This window comes from Carya illinoinensis, chromosome 5 (genome assembly GCF_018687715.1).
Source record: "Carya illinoinensis cultivar Pawnee chromosome 5, C.illinoinensisPawnee_v1, whole genome shotgun sequence".
In the NCBI taxonomy this organism is placed as follows: Eukaryota; Viridiplantae; Streptophyta; class Magnoliopsida; order Fagales; family Juglandaceae; genus Carya; species Carya illinoinensis.
The window spans coordinates 45,452,450-45,474,211 of record NC_056756.1 but is presented as its reverse complement, the minus strand read 5'-3'; the positions used below and the strand labels follow the sequence as shown (position 1 = coordinate 45,474,211).

General features: G+C 36.7%; 2 protein-coding genes and 2 pseudogenes across 3 annotated transcripts; all 4 read left to right on the top strand.

Annotated features, from left to right (window-relative positions):
* Positions 1 to 663: 663 nt before the first annotated feature.
* On the top strand, positions 664 to 3,986 carry LOC122310632 (annotated as a pseudogene).
* A 2,624-nt stretch (positions 3,987 to 6,610) lies between these two features.
* LOC122310398 (probable leucine-rich repeat receptor-like protein kinase At1g68400) lies at positions 6,611 to 7,392 on the top strand. Its single transcript, XM_043124293.1, has 2 exons — positions 6,611 to 6,782; positions 6,827 to 7,392. Exons 1-2 carry the CDS (start codon positions 6,611 to 6,613, stop codon positions 7,390 to 7,392), a joined length of 738 nt encoding a protein of 245 aa, XP_042980227.1.
* A 5,642-nt stretch (positions 7,393 to 13,034) lies between these two features.
* On the top strand, positions 13,035 to 17,275 carry LOC122310630 (LEAF RUST 10 DISEASE-RESISTANCE LOCUS RECEPTOR-LIKE PROTEIN KINASE-like 2.1). Of its 2 annotated transcripts, none has more exons than XM_043124708.1 (3): positions 13,035 to 13,937; positions 15,778 to 15,810; positions 15,910 to 17,275. In XM_043124708.1, exons 1-3 carry the CDS (start codon positions 13,154 to 13,156, stop codon positions 16,977 to 16,979), a joined length of 1,887 nt encoding a protein of 628 aa, XP_042980642.1. In that variant the 5' UTR covers positions 13,035 to 13,153; the 3' UTR covers positions 16,980 to 17,275. The 2 variants fall into 2 exon arrangements, with proteins under 2 accessions (XP_042980642.1, XP_042980641.1); XM_043124707.1 differs by having other exon boundaries at positions 15,775 to 15,810.
* A 2,304-nt stretch (positions 17,276 to 19,579) lies between these two features.
* On the top strand, positions 19,580 to 21,244 carry LOC122310397 (annotated as a pseudogene).
* The last annotated feature ends 518 nt before the right edge of the window (positions 21,245 to 21,762 follow it).

Genomic DNA, 21,762 nt, shown 5'->3' with positions numbered 1-21,762 from the left:
TAGTTTGCTTTGTTTCCTTTTGCAAGTTATTTCCTTAAAATTTGTCCACTTTCTTCCATGAATTTTATATATTCAGCTATCATTGTAACGGAAAAGACATTGAAAGATAAAGAGAAAGGTTGAATATTATTTTCCAGCAATTTCGTCTGAACGGAAGACGCAGTTCTTCCATTTTACTCTATTTTTACAAGTCTTTACCCTGTTTTCATATTTGTTACGGTTTCCGCTACCATCTAAGCCCAAAAAGCACCCGTTTTGCCTTGTCGTTTAACATAGCAGTCGGATATCCTCCAATTTGATACTAACAAAGAAGTAAACCACTTGTTATTTTGTGTACACACACGGGGCGACTTATCCATGGTCCACCACATTGCTAATTAATAAAAGGAAAGAAAATAACATCATACAAAAGCATTGATCCATGAGAGGGACTTCTTCGACTTCCTTCTTCCATTATTTTACTTCAAATCTTGCTAATGTAATAATCAATGCATAACCACATATACCTGATTATTGTGTGTACATGCAAAAGCAATGCACCTTCACCACCACGTTCAGGTTTTCCAAAGATGCCAATTGCTTTTCCACTTTATCTGGTTCTGCCCCTTTTTTTAACCCACAATCTGAATTCCCCCATAAACTTTTCTAAAGCTTGTGGACCATATGATGTGTCACGTTGTTTGTTTCACTATGAGAAAGACGCGTTATATACAATTATTGCCGCCATGCTCCGATCTTCTTCCTCTTCCACCCTTACTAGATGTTTACACGAAAAGTACTAGAGAGCCAATTAGGACGTGGCTCGTGAGATTTCTTTAATTTGGTTGGTTTTCATCAATAGCATGTGTGGAAGATTGAAATTACTAGCTCAAAGACTTGCACAAACATGTATGGGAGTTGAGGGGCTTTGTAGAGTGGCGGAATCAAGTCTTTGTAGTGCGGGTCAATGGGGGAAGATGTATAGGAAATTCTAGCACCTCCGTGGAGTCTTTTGGATGTAGACCTGTGGTGGTACTTGGGTACTCATGCATCCTTGCTTTAAATCTCGGCCTGCTTTTACTAGTGTTGTTCTTCCATTTCCAATTTGAAGGTCAACCACCGTGTTAAAGCAATTTTGGGAATTTTGGGTGGTTGTTGCTTGTGGATTGGGGATCAATTTGGGATGGCGTCTGTCTCCAAGTCGTCTGTTTTCTTTCTCCTCTCGTACCTCGTGCTGCTTTGCTCGGCTAAAGATGAAGATAAAGAATGTACGAAGGAGTTTGATTGTGGAATTCTGGGCAAGCTCCACTTCCCATTCTCCAATACCGAAAACCCAGTTTGCGGCTTATTCATAAAAGATTGCGAAACAAATACTCCGAAGATCCAAGTTGCGAGCAGTGAAAGATCATATGAAGTTGTAAACTTCTCGTGGCCAGACGTCATAGGTATCAAGGGCCAACTGCTTACCAGCAAATGCAAATCTCTAACCAATTTGAATCTTACCAGCTTTCCATCCTACCTTGAAATCCCCATACTAAATCAGACCCTGTATATATGCGAACGCAACCGCAAAGCCAATAGTATCTCTCTTCTACCAGCAAGTTTTAAAAATCTTAGCTGCAATAATAATGAGATCCGGTATGGTTTTTCACAGGAAAGCTTCCGGATCCTTCTAATTGTTCAATTGTTCAGCTCCCAAGAGGCGATGATGACTGGTTAAAACCCTTTGAGTTCGTACTTCAAGTGCTTTGGTCAGCTGGGTTTAAGCATTATTGTTGGAAGTGCCATCGAGGAGGTGGTTATTGCCGGGATCTCAACGGTAGTGTTCAATGTGTCGAAGGTACCACGTCTGTCAAAGTAATAAAAAGAAACTATTTGGCATACACACACGCGTGGAAAATGAAAGTAGATTTATTTGCATACAAATTTCTTTTATTGTTGGAAGTTTTATAGTTATTCGAAATTCATGTGCTCTTACTGTATTTTCGGTTTCAGGCCACGGCCACCCCTGTACGGCAAGCTTCGCTGTTTCTTATTACAAGTTTAGGTTAAGGAGGAATGAATAGCATAGCTGTAATTTTGTGTGGAAAATTATTTATGTAGCTAATAAATTTCTCTTTCTATTTAATTTTTCCATATTTCTATTTCTAATTCTTGTCAGTTTTGAAAATTTTTAATTACTTTTCAAAACTCTTTTACATTCTTCTCATTTTCTTTCTAATTATAAGAAACATAGTAGTCTTTTACATTTTTTAAAACTCCTTTCAAAACGCCGTGCGAAATTCCAAAGATTGTTGGATGAAGAAATATTCTGATCATATGCAAAACCTGAAAAACTAGGATTTTTTTTTTTTTTACAATTATTGCTATATTATTTTTTCATTTAAAGTTATTTTATTTTCTTGTGCCCTTGCTATTTCGGTTAATTCCATGTCATCACCCACTCTTTTACAATAACTTTTTTACATTTACTATTCGGTCATTTCGTCATTGCCTTGTCACTAACCCTATTAAAAAATTCCAAATTAAGCATGCGTCATATTTTGACTCTCCTTTATCTTTGTTTTGTAAACTTACACCAATTTGTTGTAACTCTTGTCGCGGAAAAGAAACACAAACGGGTGATACCATTAGGTAACATGTCTTCTAAATCTTGTAATTTCTTTTTCATGCGGAAATCAAATTATGCATCATATGATAAACTTGTGTTTTTTTATTTTTATTTTTATTTTATTTGAATGCAGTCATTTTATCTATTGGAATTGGAGTTCTGACTGTAGTTATAATCTACTGCTTGAGGAAAAAGTTTTCTTATTTTTGGAAGAAGGAAAGTGTATCACATCAAAATATCGAAGACTTTCTAAAAAGCTTTGGACCTCTTGCTATAAGAAGATATAGTTATTCAGAGATCAAGAAAATGACCAACTTTTTCAAACAAAAATTAGGCCAAGGAGGCTATGGCGGTGTCTACAAGGGCAACCTACAAGATGGTTGTCTTGTGGCAGTGAAGGTGTTGAGAGAATCAAGAGCAAATGGGGAAGAATTCATTAACGAGGTTGTAAGCATTAGCAGGACCTCCCATGTCAATATTGTCACACTTATGGGCTTTTTTTTTTTCAGATTCTAAACGAGCACTCATATATGAGTTTATGCCTAATGGCTCCCTTGAGAAGTTTATATTCAAAAAATATTGTTCAAAGGATGACTATCAATTGGATTGGGAAACATTGTACAAAATTGCATTTGGGATAGCTCGAGGACTAGAGTATTTACATAGAGGATGCAATGCACGAATATTGCATTTTGATATAAAGCCTCACAACATTCTTTTAGACAGGAACTACAATCCAAAGATATCTGATTTTGGTCTTGCAAAGATATGTTCAAGAGATGAGACTTTTATATTTATGTTAGGCACAAGAGGGACGGCAAGATATATAGCTCCAAAAATATTTAGTAGAAATTTTGGGGGGATCTCTCACAAGTTTCATGTTTATAGTTATGGAATGATGGTTTTAGAAATGGTTAGAGGTAGAAAGAATATAAATGCTGAGGTTGATTGTACCAGTGAAATATACTTTTCTCATTGGGTTTACAAGCGTCTTGAACTAGATGAAGAACTAAGCATGCAGGGTATCGAGATGAATGAAGAGGATCGTGAAAGTGTAAAAAAGATGATAATTGTGGGTTTGTGGTGCATACAAACCGACCTGTCAAACCAGCCAGCAATGGGAAGAGTTTTGGATATGTTAGAAGGGAGCTCTGAGTACTTGCAAATTCCGCCCAAGCCTTTCTTGTCCTCCCCATCAAGATCACTTCAGACAAAATTTCTATTTGAGTCTTCCACAACAATGAATGTCTTACAGGTTGAATCTATAGGATGTTCCTAGAGAATGATATTTTCCTTGATACTGAAATCTCTATGTAGGGTAGTCATCCATTACATGATGAGATTTTGAATGTTTTGACTTACATAATCATAATCCTTGGATGCTTTTCTCAGCTTATAGAATGATATGTTGGTAGTCTACGAATACGAAACTAGCAATTAATATATCATTTATTTCTTTCTTTCGAGTGTAAAATTAAGCAAGACAATATAGACTACAAAATATTTGTATATAATCCGTCACGGTTACCTTTTCATAGCTTATATATAGACCATGAAACATTTGTACATAGTCCGTTATCATTCCAAATTTCCCCCTATTATCTGTAGATAAATCCACTAACAATGACAATTAAGTCAACTAAAAATTTTTCATCTAATCTAAGGCAAACTATATTGTTTAAAGTTGAATAGAAGAGTCGACGGGAGTTGACTCAGTTATTAGAAAAAACATAAATGATAGGGCATACATGTCAGAATATTGTTCCAAGTGTTGGTGGGAATTGAATACCTGCCACTTGAATACCTTATGACAAATACTTAGGCCTTCCTGTGGAAATTGGAAGATCAAAAACCAAGGCATTTAGAAGTATTATTGACAAAGTTAGAGGGAGGATTAGTAACTGGAAATTGAAGTTTTTATCTCAGGCTGGCAAAGAGACCCTTATCAAGTCTATTATCCAAGCTATCCCTACTTATTGCATGGGTGTATTTAAGATTCCTAAGTCTCTTCTACTAGAAATTGGTAGATTGACTCAACAGTTCTGGTGGGGTCAGAAAGCTTAGGAGAGGAAGATGCATTGGTGTCACTGGGATAAGATGATTAAGGCCAAAGCAGTGGGGGGTTTAGGCTTCAGAGATCTTGAACATTTTAATCAGGCAATGTTGGCTAAACAAGGATGGAGATTAATTCATTTCCCTCACTCTCTTGCAGCAAAAGTTCTCTCATCTAAATATTATCCTGATGGCCAGTTCCTAGATGCTACAATCCCAAGGAATTCATCCCTTGTATGGAGGAGTCTTATGGCTGCTAAACCATTGTTGGAAGAAGGCTTATTTTGGCGTATTGGTAATGGAGCAGGTACTAAGATAAGGCACCATAAATGGCTGCCTATTCCAACTTCTTTTAAAGTCCAAAGTCCTATTTCTTGTTTTGATCCTGAGGAATCTGTCTCTGCACTTATTGACCATGAAGCCAAAACCTGGAAGTCTGACTTAATTGATCAAATTTTTCTACAGAGTGAAGCTGAAATAATTAGACAGATTCCTATAAGTTTATGTAACAGTCCTGATAAAGTTATATGGAGATGTACTTCTAATGGAATTTTCTCTGTTAGAAGTGCATATCATCTTCAACTTGAGCTTCATCAGAGAGCAAAAGGCCAGCATTCTCAAACTCCTGTTGGTAGTGAAAATTGGAACAAGCTTTGGAGAATTAAAGTTCCAAATGCAGAGAAGTTATTTTTGTGGAAAGCATGCCATAATAGTCTTCCTACAAAACTAAACCTTTTTAAGAGAAAGGTTGTAAATGAACCTTGGTGTCCTATCTGCAATCAACATGAAGAATCTGTGGAACATGTCTTATGGGAGTGTGAGGCAGCTAGGGATGTGTGGTGCCTTTGCTCATTAAAACTGCAGAAACAATGTTTGAATCAGTTTTCTTTCAGGAGCTTGCTGATGCATATGTTGCAGAATCTTGAAGATGAAGTCTTAATGGAAGTTGCTGTTATGGCATGGAAAATTTGGAGAAGAAGGAATGATTTGGTTTTTAACCAAACTTTTTCCTCCCCTCAACTGATTGTAAGACAGGCTTATCAGAAAATTGATGATCTCAATGCTCTTTTCTCTCAACAGACAACTAATCCTCCAATCATACCTCAGACGATCCAATGGACTGCTCCACCTCTTGATGTGTACAAGATCAACTGGGATTCTGCAGTGGATAAACTGAATTGCAAAGTGGGTGTTGGGACTTTGATTCGGGATTGGGAAGGAAGGGTGATTGCTTGTATGAGAATGTGCATATCTTTATTTCCTGACCCCTACTTGGCTGAGGCTATTGGAGCTCTACATTCTGTCAAACTGGCACTAGACATTGGCCTTAAATAGATCAATCTTGAAGGGGATGCTATGAATGTAGTGAATGACATCAAAGGCAACAAAGACAGCTGGCAGCATTCTGGTTTGATTATTACTGATATCAAACAGCTGCTACTGAGTTTTGACTCGTTTACAATTGATTATGTTCCTAGAAACTGTAATGGCTTGGCTCATTGCTTAGCTAGAGATGCTTTACACATCAACGATGTCCTTATTGACATTGAAGATGTTCCTTTATGCATTGCTTCTCTTTTGTAATCGGGTGTTTTTGAATACAAGTGTTCCTTTCAAAAAAAAAAAAAAAAGTGTTGGTGGGAAGCTCTATATAAAATTCCTTGTGCATTGTACTAGTTTTGTTGATCAACTCCATTGAGTTCGATTTGCCATAGTTATGGGACCAATTGTGTCTATTTTCAGTGCTACCTTTAATTATCAAATCAACTGATTTGGTTTTTATATTTATCAAATCAAGAGATTTAATTTTTATTATGAAGAAGATATTTACATTATTTTACCTCTATGCAACTTTTCTGGGCAACTCCAATGAGTTCATTTCCTGTAGATGCGAGCCAATTGTATCTATATCCAAGTATCCATTGATGTCGATTTTGAAATCTCACCAAATCAACGTGTTTATGGGTAATGCAATCTCTTCCTGCAGTCCGTTCCGTCGCTTTTCCGCAGTCTGTTCTGTCACTTTTCCGGCTTTACCGCCTCGATTTGTCATACAATAACTTGTCCGGCGACGTTCCGTTGGAGGTCAACGGTTTGACTCACCTTCTCACTTTCCGGCTCGAGGAGAACCAGTTTTCAGGTTCCATTTCCGGTCTGAGCCTCCCTAATCTGCAAGACTTTCAGGTAATCACCTCTCCGGTGAAGTACCCAAATCCTTCTCGGGTTTCCCAGAATCAGTTTTTTCTCAAAACCACGCTCTCTGTGGGTCACCATTGCAAAACTGCAAGAGCGTCACGACCAACCTGAAGATACCCGGATCCAACGGAGCCATAGCCTCGCCGTTAATGCTGGGTACTAACCCCACCACTGTAGTGGTATCATCGCCGAGTTCACTCCCTTCAAGCGCCACACCGACCAGATCGGCTAGTATTCACCACTCTGAAACCTCCAAATTAAGTATGGTGGCTTTAATCGCCATAATCCTCGGCGATGTGTTTGTCCTGGTTGTAGTCTCTCTCATCCTCTACTGCTACTTTTGGCGAAGCTATGCGACCAAAATGCGGGAGGGCAAGAGGTCGAAGCTCCTAGAGAGCGAGAAGATCGTTTACTCATCGAGCCCGTATCCGACAAAGAACGGGTTCGACAGGGGTCGAATGGTGTTCTTCGAGGGTGTGAAACGGTTCGAGCTGGAGGAACTGCTTCGTGCCTCAGCGGAGATGTTGGGGAAAGGTGGGTTCGGGACAGCGTAGAAGACGGTGCTAGATGATGGAAATGTGGTGGCGGTGAAAAGGCTGAATGGTGGGTCCTTAGAGCATTCTGTCACCACCTAGATTTTTCTAGAGAATTTCCTAACCTTCTAGATGCCTCCTAGTCCTTTGTAATCTTGTGGAATTGTGTAGAGTCATCTAGAAAGGGCGTTATAGACAATTCTAGAGTAGGAATCTAGAAAGTTCTTTACCCTTGGATTGATGACAAGTGTCACAATCCTAACCATTCTTTGTACCAAGAGTTCCCTATAAATAGAGGGGCTCTCATTTGTGTAAATCACCAAGCAATAAGAGAAACAAGTTCTCTAGAGCATCTCTCTCTATCTTCTCTCTCTAGTTTGTTCTCTATTGTCTTGAGTCCTTTAGAAGGCTTACTTAGGAGCTTTGTGGGAGAGAAAGCCTCCTAAGGCCGCACGGGTCGAGCGAAGAAATTCTTAGTCCGTGACAGTTGGTATCAGAGTTATCCAGGTTGGGATGGCAGATCCAAGTGAGATCACCATGGAGGTCCAGGAGACAAGAAAGAGCAAGAGGTCGAAGGACTCAAGCTCATCTATGGAGTCTCGTCTCGATGGGATCGAGAGGGCCATGGCCAAGATATTGGCCAAGATCGAAGAATGAGATCAGTCTCACAGGGAGGTGAGCACCCTCGACAACACGGTGACCAGGATGGAGGTGGCGGTAGCGGATGTCAGGGACCGACTTGACATCGTGGAGCAAGGTTTGGAGGAGATAGGATTGGAGGGACAATCCGAATCGCTCAAGGAGTCCATTCTGAGCACCATCCACCCTACCATCGAGGCACAACGTGTTGAGAACGTTGCTTTCCAAGACCGGGTCTTGGGGGAGCTAACAAAACTCCAAGGACAAATGGAGGAATACCGCGTCGGTCTGGAGGAGACCAAGGCGGATTGGGCTATATGCAAGCGTGCAGTGGCCAATGGGGGCGTCGTCGGAGCTGGGATGATGGCGACACCAAGGGTGGATACCCCCAAACCAAAAGAGTTCGATGGCAAGCGGGATGCCAAAGAACTTGACAACTACATGTGGCACATGGAGCGCTACTTTGAAGCTTTGAACATGCAAGACGAGCGTGTCAAGGTACGTACTGCTTCCCTCTATCTTACTAATCTTGCTGGTACTTGGTGGCGTCGTAAGCATAGTGAGATAGAGAAGGGTACTTGCTCCATTGATTCTTGGGAAGAGTTCAAGCGAGAACTCAAGAGGCAATTCTATCCCGAGAATGTGGCTATTCATGCGCGGAAGAGAATGAAGGAGTTGAAGCACACTTCTTCTATCCGCAACTATTTTGAAGAATTTTCTGCCCTCATGCTTCAAATTACAAACATGAGTGAAGAAGATCTCCTCTTCAACTTCATCGACGGCCTCAAATCTTGGGTGGCTCAAGAACTCAAGCGTCGTGGAGTCAACGACATCTCCACCACCCTGACCGTGGCGGAAACCTTAGAAGAATTTGAGTATCATAAGAGTGACAACTCTTCAAAATCCAAGTCTTCGAAGGATAATCACACTAAGGGTGGGGGAGCGAAGGGGTTCAAGCCTCCACAGTATAAAGACCGAGGTGACAAGCCTTCAACATCAAAGGAGGGCAAGAAGGACTACTCCAAGGACAAGAAGCCAAAGGATGCTTGTTTCCTTTGTAACGGCCCACACTGGACTAGAGATTGTCCCAAGAGGAAGGCCCTCAACGCTATGTTGGAGGAGAATGAAGTTCAAGAGAAGTCGCACCTGGGGTGTCTACAACTTCTCAACTCCCTAAAGGCAAGCACAAAGACAACCACTAAGGATAGGTCTTTGATGTTTATAGAGGTGCTCGTTAATGGGAAGAAGAGTTACGCCATGGTCGACTCAGGAGCTTCTCATAACTTCATTAAGAAGGAAGAGGCCACACGGCTAGGAATTCCTCTTAAGAAGGGTCAAGGATGGCTGAAGACTGTGAATTCTGAAGCCAAACCCCTTGATGGCGTAGCTCACGGGGTGGAGCTACAACTTGGCACTTGGAGAGGCACGGTGAATTTCTCTGTCGCTCCCATGGATGACTTCAACATCGTATTGGGGATAGAATTCTTGAGACAGTTCAATGTAGTGTCTCTTCCCCACTACAACTCGGTGTGTATCTTGGAGGGCGGTCCATGCATGATACCCACCGTGTCCAAGCCAAACACCACCCAACTTCTATCCGCCATGCAATTCAAGAAAGGATGGAAGAAGGGAGAGATGTCTTACTTGGCCTCCATGGAGGAGGATGAAGTGAAGAGTTCCTCCCCTCCACCTAAGGAGATCCAAAAAAATCCTTAGGGACCATGAGGATGTCATGCCCCCAAAGTTGCCCAAGCAACTACCACCTAGGAGAGAGGTGGACAATCAGATTGAGTTGGAACCTGGCGCCAAGCCACCGGCCAAAGCACCTTATCGCATGACACCTCCAGAGTTTGAAGAACCAAGGAGGCAACTAAAGGAGCTACTTGATGCCGGATTCATCCAACCCTCAAAGGCACCATATGGGGCACCAGTGTTGTTCCAACTTGGGAACCAAAGGAGTTGTTGTGGCAATTTGAAGATCAAATCCGAAGGTTCCATGAAGACACCGCGTCGAGGACGTCGCGAAGCTTGGTGGGGGAGAATGTCACCACCTAGATTTTTCTAGAGAATTTCCTAACCTTCTAGATGCCTCCTAGTCCTTTGTAATCTTGTGGAATTGTGTAGAGTCATCTAGAAGGGGCGTTATAGACAATTTAGAGTAGTGTTCTAGAAAGGGCGTTATAGATAATTCTAGAGTAGGAATCTAGAAAGTTCTTTACCCTTGGATTGATGACAAGTGTCACAATCCTAACCATTCTTTGTACCAAGAGTTCCCTATAAATAGATGGGCTCTCATTTGTGTAAATCACCAAGCAATAAGAGAAACAAGTTCTCTAGAGCATCTCTCTCTATCTTCTCTCTCTAGTTTGTTCTCTATTGTCTTGAGTCCTTTAGAAGGCTTACTTAGGAGTTTTGTGGGAGAGCAAGCCTCCTAAGGCCGCACGGGTTGAGCGAAGAAATTCTAAATCCATGACAATTCACACCGGAAGACGCAAATGCATAGTTAAAGCGACTTTTTAGATATTAGACATCAAAATCGCCTATATTGAATTACCCAAAGGTAGAAATGATCAAATTTGCTATATACTATATAAAGGTTAAATATTTATTTTATTAATTTATGTAAGTCTCTCTTTCTTCATACCCATATATTGAATTAATAATTAATAATTATTTTATTAAATAATTAAAAAGTTAAATATTTTTTAATTAAAATTAAATTTATGATAAAATTAAATAAATCAAAAAAATCTAAATTAAATATTTTTTTAGATTAATATTATTTTATTTCTATATAATGAATAAATGAATAATTTAATGTAGAGATTTGATATGAATGAAATAGTTACAGTTAAATTTATCTCATATTATTTTATTATTATATAATAAAAAAATAATTATTTGTAAAAATTTATGTAAATAAAATAATCAATATTTAAATTTATTTTATATTAATTAAAATTATTTTTTACGTATATATAATCCAGTAACAATTCTCTTAGCCAATGGTGTGGCTAGGGCTGAGTAAAAATCCAAAAATCCGACTCCGACTCAGACTCTGCTCCTGCTCCGCTCCGACTCCGCTCCAGCTCCGACAAGTCGGAGTCGGAGTCGGAGGATTTTTCCAGTGGGAAGTCGGAGTCGGAGTCGGAGTCCAGGCGGATCCGACTCCGACTCCGCTCCGATCCGACTCCGATACTCCGACTCCGACTCTGCCTCCGACTTCCCACCGACTCCGACTCCGACTCCGCTAATGTATATATTTTATAAATAATATATGTGTTTTTCTATATATTAATCATATAAATATAAATATAATAACAAGTAATATTAATGTATAAATACTAAAATGCTTAATAACATGTAACATTATAATACTAATGTATAATATAACATATAACACTAATATATAAGTAATAAATTTATAATAGCATTTAATACTAATGTATAAAAATTAAAATTGATTATATAGATTTTATATAACTATATCTTATATATTAACATCATTAGTTAAATTCAATAATATACTAGTAATTCACACTAGTTATTAGTTATAAACTTATAGTAAATAAGTTAATAAATATTAATAATTTACTATATACTAATAGTATTAGACTATTAGTATATAGTAAATTACTAATATATATAATAGTATACTATTAGTTATATATATATTAAATTAATATCTTTAAGTTATTATCTATTAGTACTAGACTACTAGTGTAACTAGTGTTATCACATATTATTAGTTACTAGTTACTGGACTATAGTAAATAAGTTAATAATTATTACTAATTTACTATATTAATAGACTAATAGTATTAGTATTAGTATTAGTGTATTACTAATATATATTATATATATAATAGTATAGTATTAGTTAATATATATAAATTATAATAGTATACTATTAGTTAATATATATTAAATTAATTTCATTAAGTTATTATCTATTAGTACTAGTGTAACTAGTGTTATTACATATTATTAGTTACTAGTTAGTAGTTATTACATCTAGGCTATCTAGTTATTAGACTATAGTAAATAAGTTAATAAATATTACTAATTTACTAATTTAATAGTATTAGCATTAGTGTATTACTAATATATAATATATATAAAAATTATAATAGTATAGTATTAGTTAATATATATTAAATTAATATCTTTAAGTTATTATCTATTAGAACTAGTGTAACTAGTGTTATTACATATTATTAGTTACTAGTTATTACATCTAGTTATTATTAGTTATAGACTCTAGTAAATAAGTTAATAAATATATTAGTAACTAGTTATTACATCTAGTTATTTGTTATAGACTATAGTAAATAAGTTAATAAATATTACTATATATTAATAGACTAATAGTATTAGTATTAGTATATTACTAATATATAATAGTATACTATTAGTTAATATATATTAAATTAATATCACAATATAATTACATAATTATTAAATATATTCCCTTGGATATAAAAACAATAAAAAAAAAGTTGTCAAATTTCTAATATATAACTAACTCTCTAAGTTAGTAATAATTAATAAAATAATAATTAACTAGTGATTTTTTTAGTGAGTTAATTAAATAATACACATTAAATTGTTACTTAATTTTATTTTCTAATGTATTAATTTTGGTTAGATAAATTAGAAATCTCAAATTATATTTAAAAAAAAACATTGATATGGAAGCCCAAATCCGATTAGAGTTGCAAATTGTAAAATTGAAATGTTAATTTGGTCAAAGAAAAAAGCCCAATAAAAAAGCTCAACAAAAAGCCCAACTCCGACTCCGACTCCGACTTGTCGGAGTCGGAGTCGGAGCGAAGTGGGGTCTAAGCGGAGTCGGAGGTCGGATTTGGCCTCCGACAAAGTCAGAGTCGGAGTCGGAGGAGGCCAAATCCGACTCCGACTTTGTCGGTAATCAGCCCTAGGTGTGGCCTTACCATTTAGCGTTAGCCGGCCCTGGTAGATGTCGGTGATCCATCTTCTACTCCATATTTTCGAGGCAAAAGAAAAACGCTTACCACGCAAATCCATTATTTCACATGACACCTCGATGGTCTTTATCTTCCTATCATGATCCACTTCTGCATTTTTGCTTATCTCGACCACCACAAACTTTCTTGATCCCCAAATGAGACCCAAAAACCTCTTTCCCACCATTTTTCCCATGTTGAATCTATGCATATTCCTCATCCTCTCTTCTCTTCTGCCAAGAAAATCTCAAGGTGTAGTCAATCCTTATTTCCAAGTCTGCAGTGCTGAGCCTGAAACCTGCGGCGATGGGCAACCCATCAAGTTCCCATTCCACATCCGAAACAAGCAAAACAGGTCTTGTGGGTATCCTGGATTCGAGCTCTCTTGCAACTACCATGGCCAACCCACCATCAACATCCAAAATAACGACTATATCATCCACAACATTTCCTATGAAACCCAAACCCTTCGAGTCTCAAACTCTGATTTTTGGAATTCAAACAACGGTTGTATTCCTTTAACTCAAAACATATCCCTTCCTGGTGCCCGGTTCGAGCTAGCACCGTTCCAAACCCATGTGAATCTGCTTTTTGGTTGCAACGCTTCGACACTAGAGAGTACGTCAAGGTTTTCATATCCTGGTTGTAATCATGGGGAAAACAAAAACAGTTCGGTTCTGGCCCTGCCTGAAAACGACCCAAAGCTAAGGAACGTATCGAAGGCGTGCACAACTCGGGTGGTAGCACCCGTACTTGAACCTTATGAGCGTGAGAATGGAGATGGAATTGAAGGGGTCCTGAGAAATGGATTTCGGGTGAAATGGAAGGCCAGCGAGTGCAGCAGTTCCCAGGAAAGTGGAGGGCGGTGTGGATTCAATTACAGCGAGTGGCATTTCAAGTGCTTCTGCCCTGATAGACCTCACGCTTGGCACTGCATTTCTGGTCAGTTTTCTATCTCTAAAAGATTTCTTCTGTTCGACTGTTTAGAAAGTATTACTTAGCAATATTTTACATTTTATTTAAATGAAAATAATTTTTTATTGATATGAAGAAAAATAAAATAAAAATAAAAATTTTTGTTGATGTTTGTCAAATGTAGTTTTCAAATGGGACGTTAAATAAAAAATCCTGAACATTCTTTAGATGATCAAAGTATACCCTTATACATATTAACCAGACATATAGATCAAAGATTTTATTCAAAAATCTATCCTCTATTGACATACTAAATACGCTGTTAATGTTTACGAGTCGGTGTCAAGAATATATATTCTTCAACACTGACATCACATGTTCTAATTCATTTAAGAGTTCTGTGATTTTGTTTTTAAAATAATTATCACACGACACAAGGCCTGTAAATTAGACCAGAATCCAAGCAAAACTACAGTAACCTTTGAATTGAAAGATAAAAATTCGACATGAATGAATGATGTATAAGTTTCATGAGAATCATTATTTCACGAATATTTAATAGTAATCACAATCTCCCCTAAAGGATGCGTGAAGGGTACTAGACGATAGACCTTAATTCAAAGGCAATTGCTGGATGCCAATAGAGAGGGGGGATATGCCAAAAAATCATCAAGTGGAAATTACTTCACCAGTAATGAGTATTTTGCCTTGGTCAATATATACGTTCTCCATGTTTCGGCTAGGTCCATACGCTCTCGTTTAGCTCCCACTTTCCATTGTGTGTGTGGTCCACATGATAGATAATAACACTTTACTTGATTCGAGATGTCTAATTTCTCATTAATTTCTGAACGAATAATGGAGAAGTTTGTTTTTTTTTTCCTCCTTAATTTTGTGTTCTACTTGCACAGAAACTCAAGAGGCTTTTACATCTCTCTATTGGCATCTGATGCAAGCTGAGAAATCAATATGTTTTTTTTTTTTTTTTTTTTTCCTATGAATCTGAAAATCACATTTTTAAAAAGTTGGTTAATGACAATTTAGCAAGCAAACAAGTATCTCAGCATGCTTTTGAATTTTTCAATTAACACTAACTGAGTAATAGAGAAATATCCAAACCCCTTGTTATGATTTTAGAGTAATCTTGGGTCCTAATTTTCTTCTTTTGTTGGTTGTTGCTGGTGGTTTGGGAATTTTGAAATATCTACAAGAAAACTGCTTATTTGCAATTAATTAATTTTAATGAAATGACTATTTTCAGTTAAAATTAGTTATAAATAGTCTTTTAATTACAATAATTTACTAATATATATGGATCGATTGATGGCTTCCTCCAAGTTTGTTTTATTTCTCCTCTTGTACCTCGTGCCGCTTTGCTCGCTTAAGATGGCAACAAAGGATGTATGAAGGATTTTGATTGTGGAAGACTGGGCAAGCTAATTATGTAATTTTCATTCAAGAGATTACTATTGATCATATATATAATGAAATTATTTAATATTTATTAACCATATAAAAAATATTAGAGAAATTATTTTGTCTTGAGTCTGTTTCTAAATGGTTCGTGTATGATCATATGAATGCCTATTCTAACTATTGTTGGATGAAGTAATTATATTTTCATATGCAAAATTGGAAAGCCTAGGATAATTTTTAATAAACTATATTGATTTTTCATTTAAATTTATTTTATATTCATATGCCCTTACTATTTCGGTTAATTCCATGCCATCACCCACTCCTTTACAAGAACTAGCTTGTGATCATTCTGATAAGTTGAAGATTAAATCAGGGAAATAGTTGTGATGGCCTCTCATTTATCTTCATTTTGTAAACTAATACCACATTGTTGTATCCTTTGTAGCAGGGGAAAATAAACAAAAATGGATGATACCATTAGGTAACATACCTTCTCAATCATGTGATTTCTTTTTTTATGCAGAAATCAAATTATGCATCACATGATAATTAGCACATGCTCTTTATTCTTTGAATGCAGTCATTTTATCTATTGGAAATATTGGGGCTACGATTGTGGTTATAATCTGCTACTTGAGGAGAAAATTTCCTTATTTTTGGAAGAAGAAAAGTGTATCACATCAAAATATCGAGGACTTTCTAAAGAGCGTTGGACCTCTTGTTATAAGAAGATATAGTTATTCAGATATCAAGAAAATGACCAACATTTTCAAAGAAAAATTAGGGCAAGGGGGCTATGGGAGTGTCTTCAAGGGTAAGCTACAAGATGGTTGTCTTGTGGCGGTGAAGATTTTGAAAGAATCAAGAGAAAATGGAGAGGAATTCGTTAATGAGGTTGCAAGCATTAGTAGGACCTCCCATGTCAATATTGTCACTCTTATGGGCTTTTGTTTTGAGGGTTCTAATCGTGCACTCGTTTATGAGTTTATGCCTAATGGATCACTTGAGAAGTTTATATACAAAGAATATCCTTCAAAGGCTGATCATCAGTTGGAGTGGAAAACATTATACAATATTGCAGTTGGGATAGCTCGAGGACTAGAGTACTTGCATAAAGGTTGCAATGCACGAATCTTGCATTTTGATATAAAACCTCACAACATTCTTTTAGACAAGAGCTACCATCCAAAGATATCTGATTTTGGCCTTGCAAAGATATGTTCAAGAGAAGAGAGTATTATATCAATGTTGGGCACTAGAGGAACTATAGGATATATAGCTCCAGAAGTATTTAATAGAAATTTTGGAGGGATCTCTCACAAGTCAGATGTTTATAGCTACGGAATGATGATTTTAGAAATTGTTGGAGGTAGAAAGAATATAGATATCGAGGGTGATCGTACTAGTGAAATACACATTCCTCATTGGATTTACAAGCGCCTTGAACTAGATGAGGATCTAAGCCTGCAGGGCCTCGTGATGAATGAAGAGGATCGTAAAAGTGCAAAGAAGATGATAATTGTGGGTTTGTGGTGCATACAAATCGACCCTTCAAACCGACCAACAATGGGTAGAGTTGTGGATATGTTGGAAGGGAGTTCTGAGTACTTGCAAGTCCCACCCAAGCCTTTCTTGTCCTCCTCTTCATGATCAACTCAAATAAAATTGCCGTTGGATTCTTCCATGACAATTGATGCCTTACAGTCTAAATCAGGATATTTCCACAGAATGATACTTTCCTTGAAATTGAAATCTGAATTTAGGGTAGTGGTCCATTACATGATGAGATTTTGAATGTTGTCCACTTACTTGATCATAATCCTTGAATCCTTTTCACAACTTCTAAAATGATATGTTGGTAATGTACTAGCAATTAACATATCATTTCTTTGTTTCTTTCGAGTGTAAAATTGAGCTAAGACAATAAAGACCATGAAACATTTGTATATAGTTTGTCATAGTTCCCTTTTCACAGCTTATAGACCATGAAACATAGTCCGTCATCGTTCCGAATTTTCCCCCATTATTTGTAGACAAATCCATTGACCATGACAATTAAGTCAATCAAAAACTTTTCATCTAATCTAGAGCAAACTAGGTTATTTAAAATTGAATAGAAGAGTGGACCTAATGACTTGTTTATTTAAAAAAAATCAATGATAGGGCATACGTGCCAAAATATTGTTGGAAGTGTTGTGGGAAGCTATGTATGAAACTCCTCATGCATTGGACTCATATTGTTGACCAACTCTAATAAGTTCGATTTGTTGTAGATATGGGTCAATTGTGTCCCTTAATTATCAAATTAACTGATTTGGTTTTCATAATTATCAAATCAAGATATTTGATTTTCATTAATGATTAAGATATTTACACTATCATATCTTTATGCAAATTTTTTGTAAATAGGAACTAATGCTTTGTATTTCATCACACTTGAGAATAACAAAAATGTAACTCTCAAAATCCTTCTCCCTCCTCTATTCTCTCTTACAATTTTTATTATATTTTATATTTTTATAATGGTATTAGAGTTCTTGACTAACTCTAGGCTCAATCCTGTGAACTATTTCTTTTATAGTTCTTCTGCTAGCTTTCCTTCTCACAAAATTCTCATTGTTGTTGATCTACGTTTTGCCACAAATTTATGTATTTGAAGTATCTTTATTAGTTATGAACCTTTTTTTTTTTATTATTGAATTTTGGTCTGTTGTGAATATTGTTTTTTGAAACTCTAGATCTATATTTGGCCTTATATTTTGATCCTACGGTTGACTAAGATCATTTGTAACTCATTATCAATTTAATCTTTCAGCCAATCGTTAGCTTTGATCCATTATCAATCCATTGTTGTGGCAGCACATTCATCCCCAATATCATTCTCATCATTTTGTCAGTGATCAATTAGTGAATATGAAGAGTACAATTCAAACTTCAAATTTAAGAAAGACACGCTCTCCACCTTTACACTACAGGTTTCCGAATTCTTCTAAATGTTCAATTATTTAGGATTCGATTAAGTTCCGAATAGAAGATGATGACCGGTTACAACACTTTCATGAAAAACTATTCGGTATGCACACGTGTTAAAATGCAGACACCCATAGGAGTTGGTGCTTTTTGTTTTTTTAATTTCATTTTTAGTTTCTCTTTCATTATTTTAATTTTAATTTTGAATCTTATATGGCATAATTTATTAAATCATATAAGTCATAATTATTAAAGTCAAGATTATTAGCAATGTTACAGGTGTATAGCAGTTAGTTATGTTAGTTATTTCCTGTATGTGTATAAGTAGACCTCAGATACATGTAAAAGAGTTAAGTTCATTCAATACAATTCAACACATTTTCTCTCTAAGATTCTCTTGCTCACCGTTCTTTCTTGTATTTCATTTCTCCTTTGTTCAATTTGATATAATTTAATTTGTGAGATTCAATTTTAAAATTTATTTTTTAAATTAAATTATGTTAGGTAAATAGTGAGTACTGTAAATTTCTTTAAATAAAATTTTTCTTTCTCCCAAATATCAATTACTATGGGCTTTGAGACCAACATGGAGGAGAGCACAGCATCTAAGCCCAAAAAGCCCCCGCTTTGCCTTGTCGTTTAACATAGCAGTCGGATATCCTCCAATTTGACAATAGCAAAGAACTAAACCACTTGTTATTTGTGTACACACAAGGCGACTTAACCATGGTCCACCACATTGCTAATTAATAAAAGGAAAGAAAATAACATCATACAAAAGCATTGATACATGAGAGGGACTTTTTCGACTTCCTCCTTCCATTATTTTCCTTCAAATCTTGCCAATGTAATAATCAATGCTTAACCACATAAACCTAATTGTTGTGTGTACATGCAAAAGCAATGTACCTTCACCACCACGTTCAGGTTTTCCAAAGATGACAATTGCTTTTCTGTTGTAAACCATGTTGTATTGTATGACCACATTTAGTCGTCGTAATTGACCAAGTCGTAGTCGTCAATTAAGACTTTTATACCCCTATATATATGGGTGTTTTTAAGTTCAGAATATGAATCAATAAGAATGGCTCTCTATCATTCTCTCTCTATCTTCGAAACTCTCTCTTTTCTCATGTTTATAACACGTTATTAGCACGATATCTCTGAATCAAAAGCGTGAAAAACCCAACGCCTAATTTTTCAACCATGAGAGCTCGGTGGTGGTGTTGGCCTCCGATCTGGGCATAGACACCGGTACCCAGACCCGTATTTCGATTCAGATGGCTGCTTGTACTCACTCTTCCGCCCAAATCCAGATCCATGTTCCGATGATGCAAGCCTTTGTTTTCAGAGGCTGGTCAAAGCTCCATCTCGCTGAAGCGTACAGTGTTGAGAGGAGGACGGCGTAGAGCTCATGGTGGGGCAAGTTTCTCTGTTTTGGTGAGCAGAAACAGAGGTGTTCTTTGTGCATGCGACCGATGGTTTGCGTGGTCTTGAAGAGGCATGGACGGTGGTTCACGGCTGTGATCTCTCTGGCTCACGCCACCTTGGTCTGGACGGTGAAGAGTTGATGATGTGGAGGAAGGACCCGTGCGTACGAGCTGCTTCCATGGAGATTTACGTTGGAGGGAGAAGCTGTGCATGGCAGCGGAAGGCACCAGGAGGTTGGTCACAAGAGCCTTTTGCAGAGTGATGCTCTTTACCAGTATATATTGGAGACCAGTGTCTACCCGAGAGAGCCTGAACCGATGAAGGAGCTTAGAGAGGTGACTGCCAAGCATCCATGGAACATCATGACCACCTCAGCCGATGAAGGCCAGTTCTTGAACATGCTACTCAAGCTCATCAATGCCAAGAACACCATGGAGATCGGTGTCTACACCGGCTACTCCCTCCTCGCTACAGCCTTAGCGATTCCTGACGACGGAAAGATCCTGGCCATGGACATCAACAGAGAAAACTACGAGCTAGGCCTGCCCATCACCGGAAAAAAAAAACCGGTGTTGCCCACAAGATCGAATTCAAAGAAGGCCCTGCTCTCCCAGTTCTTGACCTTTTGGTTGAAGATGAAAAGAAAAGTCAAGAGGCGTGAGGCTTGTCGGCAACATATGAAAAAATATACATATATATATATATATATATAATAAAATAAAAAGGAGCAGGTCTTCTTTGTCGGCCATGACTGGGGAGAAACTTCTCAGCCTCACTGTCAAATATTACAGCTCTTGAAAAGTCTATATTTGCTGCAAATGAAAAATTCATATTTATGCAAAAGCTTAGTAATTTTGTCTGTCACATGTGACTTTTTGCAGGTTTCTAGCGAGACGTGATGATGATGATGATGGTGGCTGCTCATGATTTGTCAACGTAGAACCAGTTGTTTCAAACACAACTTAGTGGCAAACACGAGCTTTAAAGTTGTGACCAGATTCATTAATTAAATATGGTAGAAAAGGAACTTGGCATAAAAGTTAAAAATGGGTTGTTGGAAAAAGTATGACTTTTGCACATTAATTTATGAAAAATGGCATGAGGGAATAGCCGTAGCTTTATTAAAGTAACAACATGCAATTTCTTAGACTTATTCTATAAATGACTTGTTAGTAGGTGGCCGTAGCTTTATTAAAGTAGCAATATACAATTTCTTAGACTTATTCTAGAGGTGACTTGTTAGTAGGTAGTTTCTGCATGAGCAATTATGGCATCAACTTAAAGGAAGTGTATTTATTTGCGCGTCCATAATTTTGACAGCAAGGAGTCTGACCATTGATGGATAAATGAGACATCTTTACGGGCAACAGTCTGATGGTCCCTCTTTATAAGAGATAAAGTGCACGAAGTTCATATAATATTGAAGATTGTAATCTTCTATTTCAAGTAAGTTTTTTTTAAATATTATTTGAAATATTTAAGGTGTGTATTGATGAATTAAAATTTTTATAATTCATATTTTAATTATATCTGTGATTAATTTTTATTCACATAGTTTATATACAAGTTTTATTTATTTATACTTGTTATGAATTATTGATGATAAGATTCATCTTGGAATGGAAATGGAGCATCCCTGAAGGATCGCCCTAAATCAATAATAGCTTTTGAGTATCTCATAGTTTAAATGATTGATACTTGTACCAAAAGCTCATTATGATTTATGTACCTGAAGTTGCATAATTGAAATTGTGAAAAGAATATATATTTTTGAATGAACATCTCGAATGTGCTCCTGAAATAGTAATATCGAGTATGCTCCTGAAGTAGCAATATGAAATGCAAACGTTCACAATATATTTTAAATTTATATATGGTCTTTTAATGACTGATCAAAATAATGAGCTTTTGATGAGAATCATTAGTCACGTCTTACTATATCTACATCATTCCCTGAAGTGAATAATAATGAATTTATATCATTCTATTCCCTGAAGTAAAAAGAATGATGCATTTAATTCAAAGAAACTAA

Excerpts from the sequence above, each read along its gene's own strand:
- LOC122310398 (XM_043124293.1), top strand. The coding sequence starts at position 6,611 with ATGCAATCTCTTCCTGCAGTCCGTTCCGTCGCTTTTCCGCAGTCTGTT. Across the intron at positions 6,783-6,826 it reads CGAGGAGAACCAGTTTTCAG|GTAATCACCTCTCCGGTGAA; the intron begins GTTCCATTTCCG and ends CAAGACTTTCAG.
- LOC122310630 (XM_043124707.1), top strand. The coding sequence starts at position 13,154 with ATGAGACCCAAAAACCTCTTTCCCACCATTTTTCCCATGTTGAATCTA. Across the intron at positions 13,938-15,774 it reads CGCTTGGCACTGCATTTCTG|CAGGGGAAAATAAACAAAAA; the intron begins GTCAGTTTTCTA and ends TATCCTTTGTAG. Across the intron at positions 15,811-15,909 it reads AAAATGGATGATACCATTAG|TCATTTTATCTATTGGAAAT; the intron begins GTAACATACCTT and ends CTTTGAATGCAG.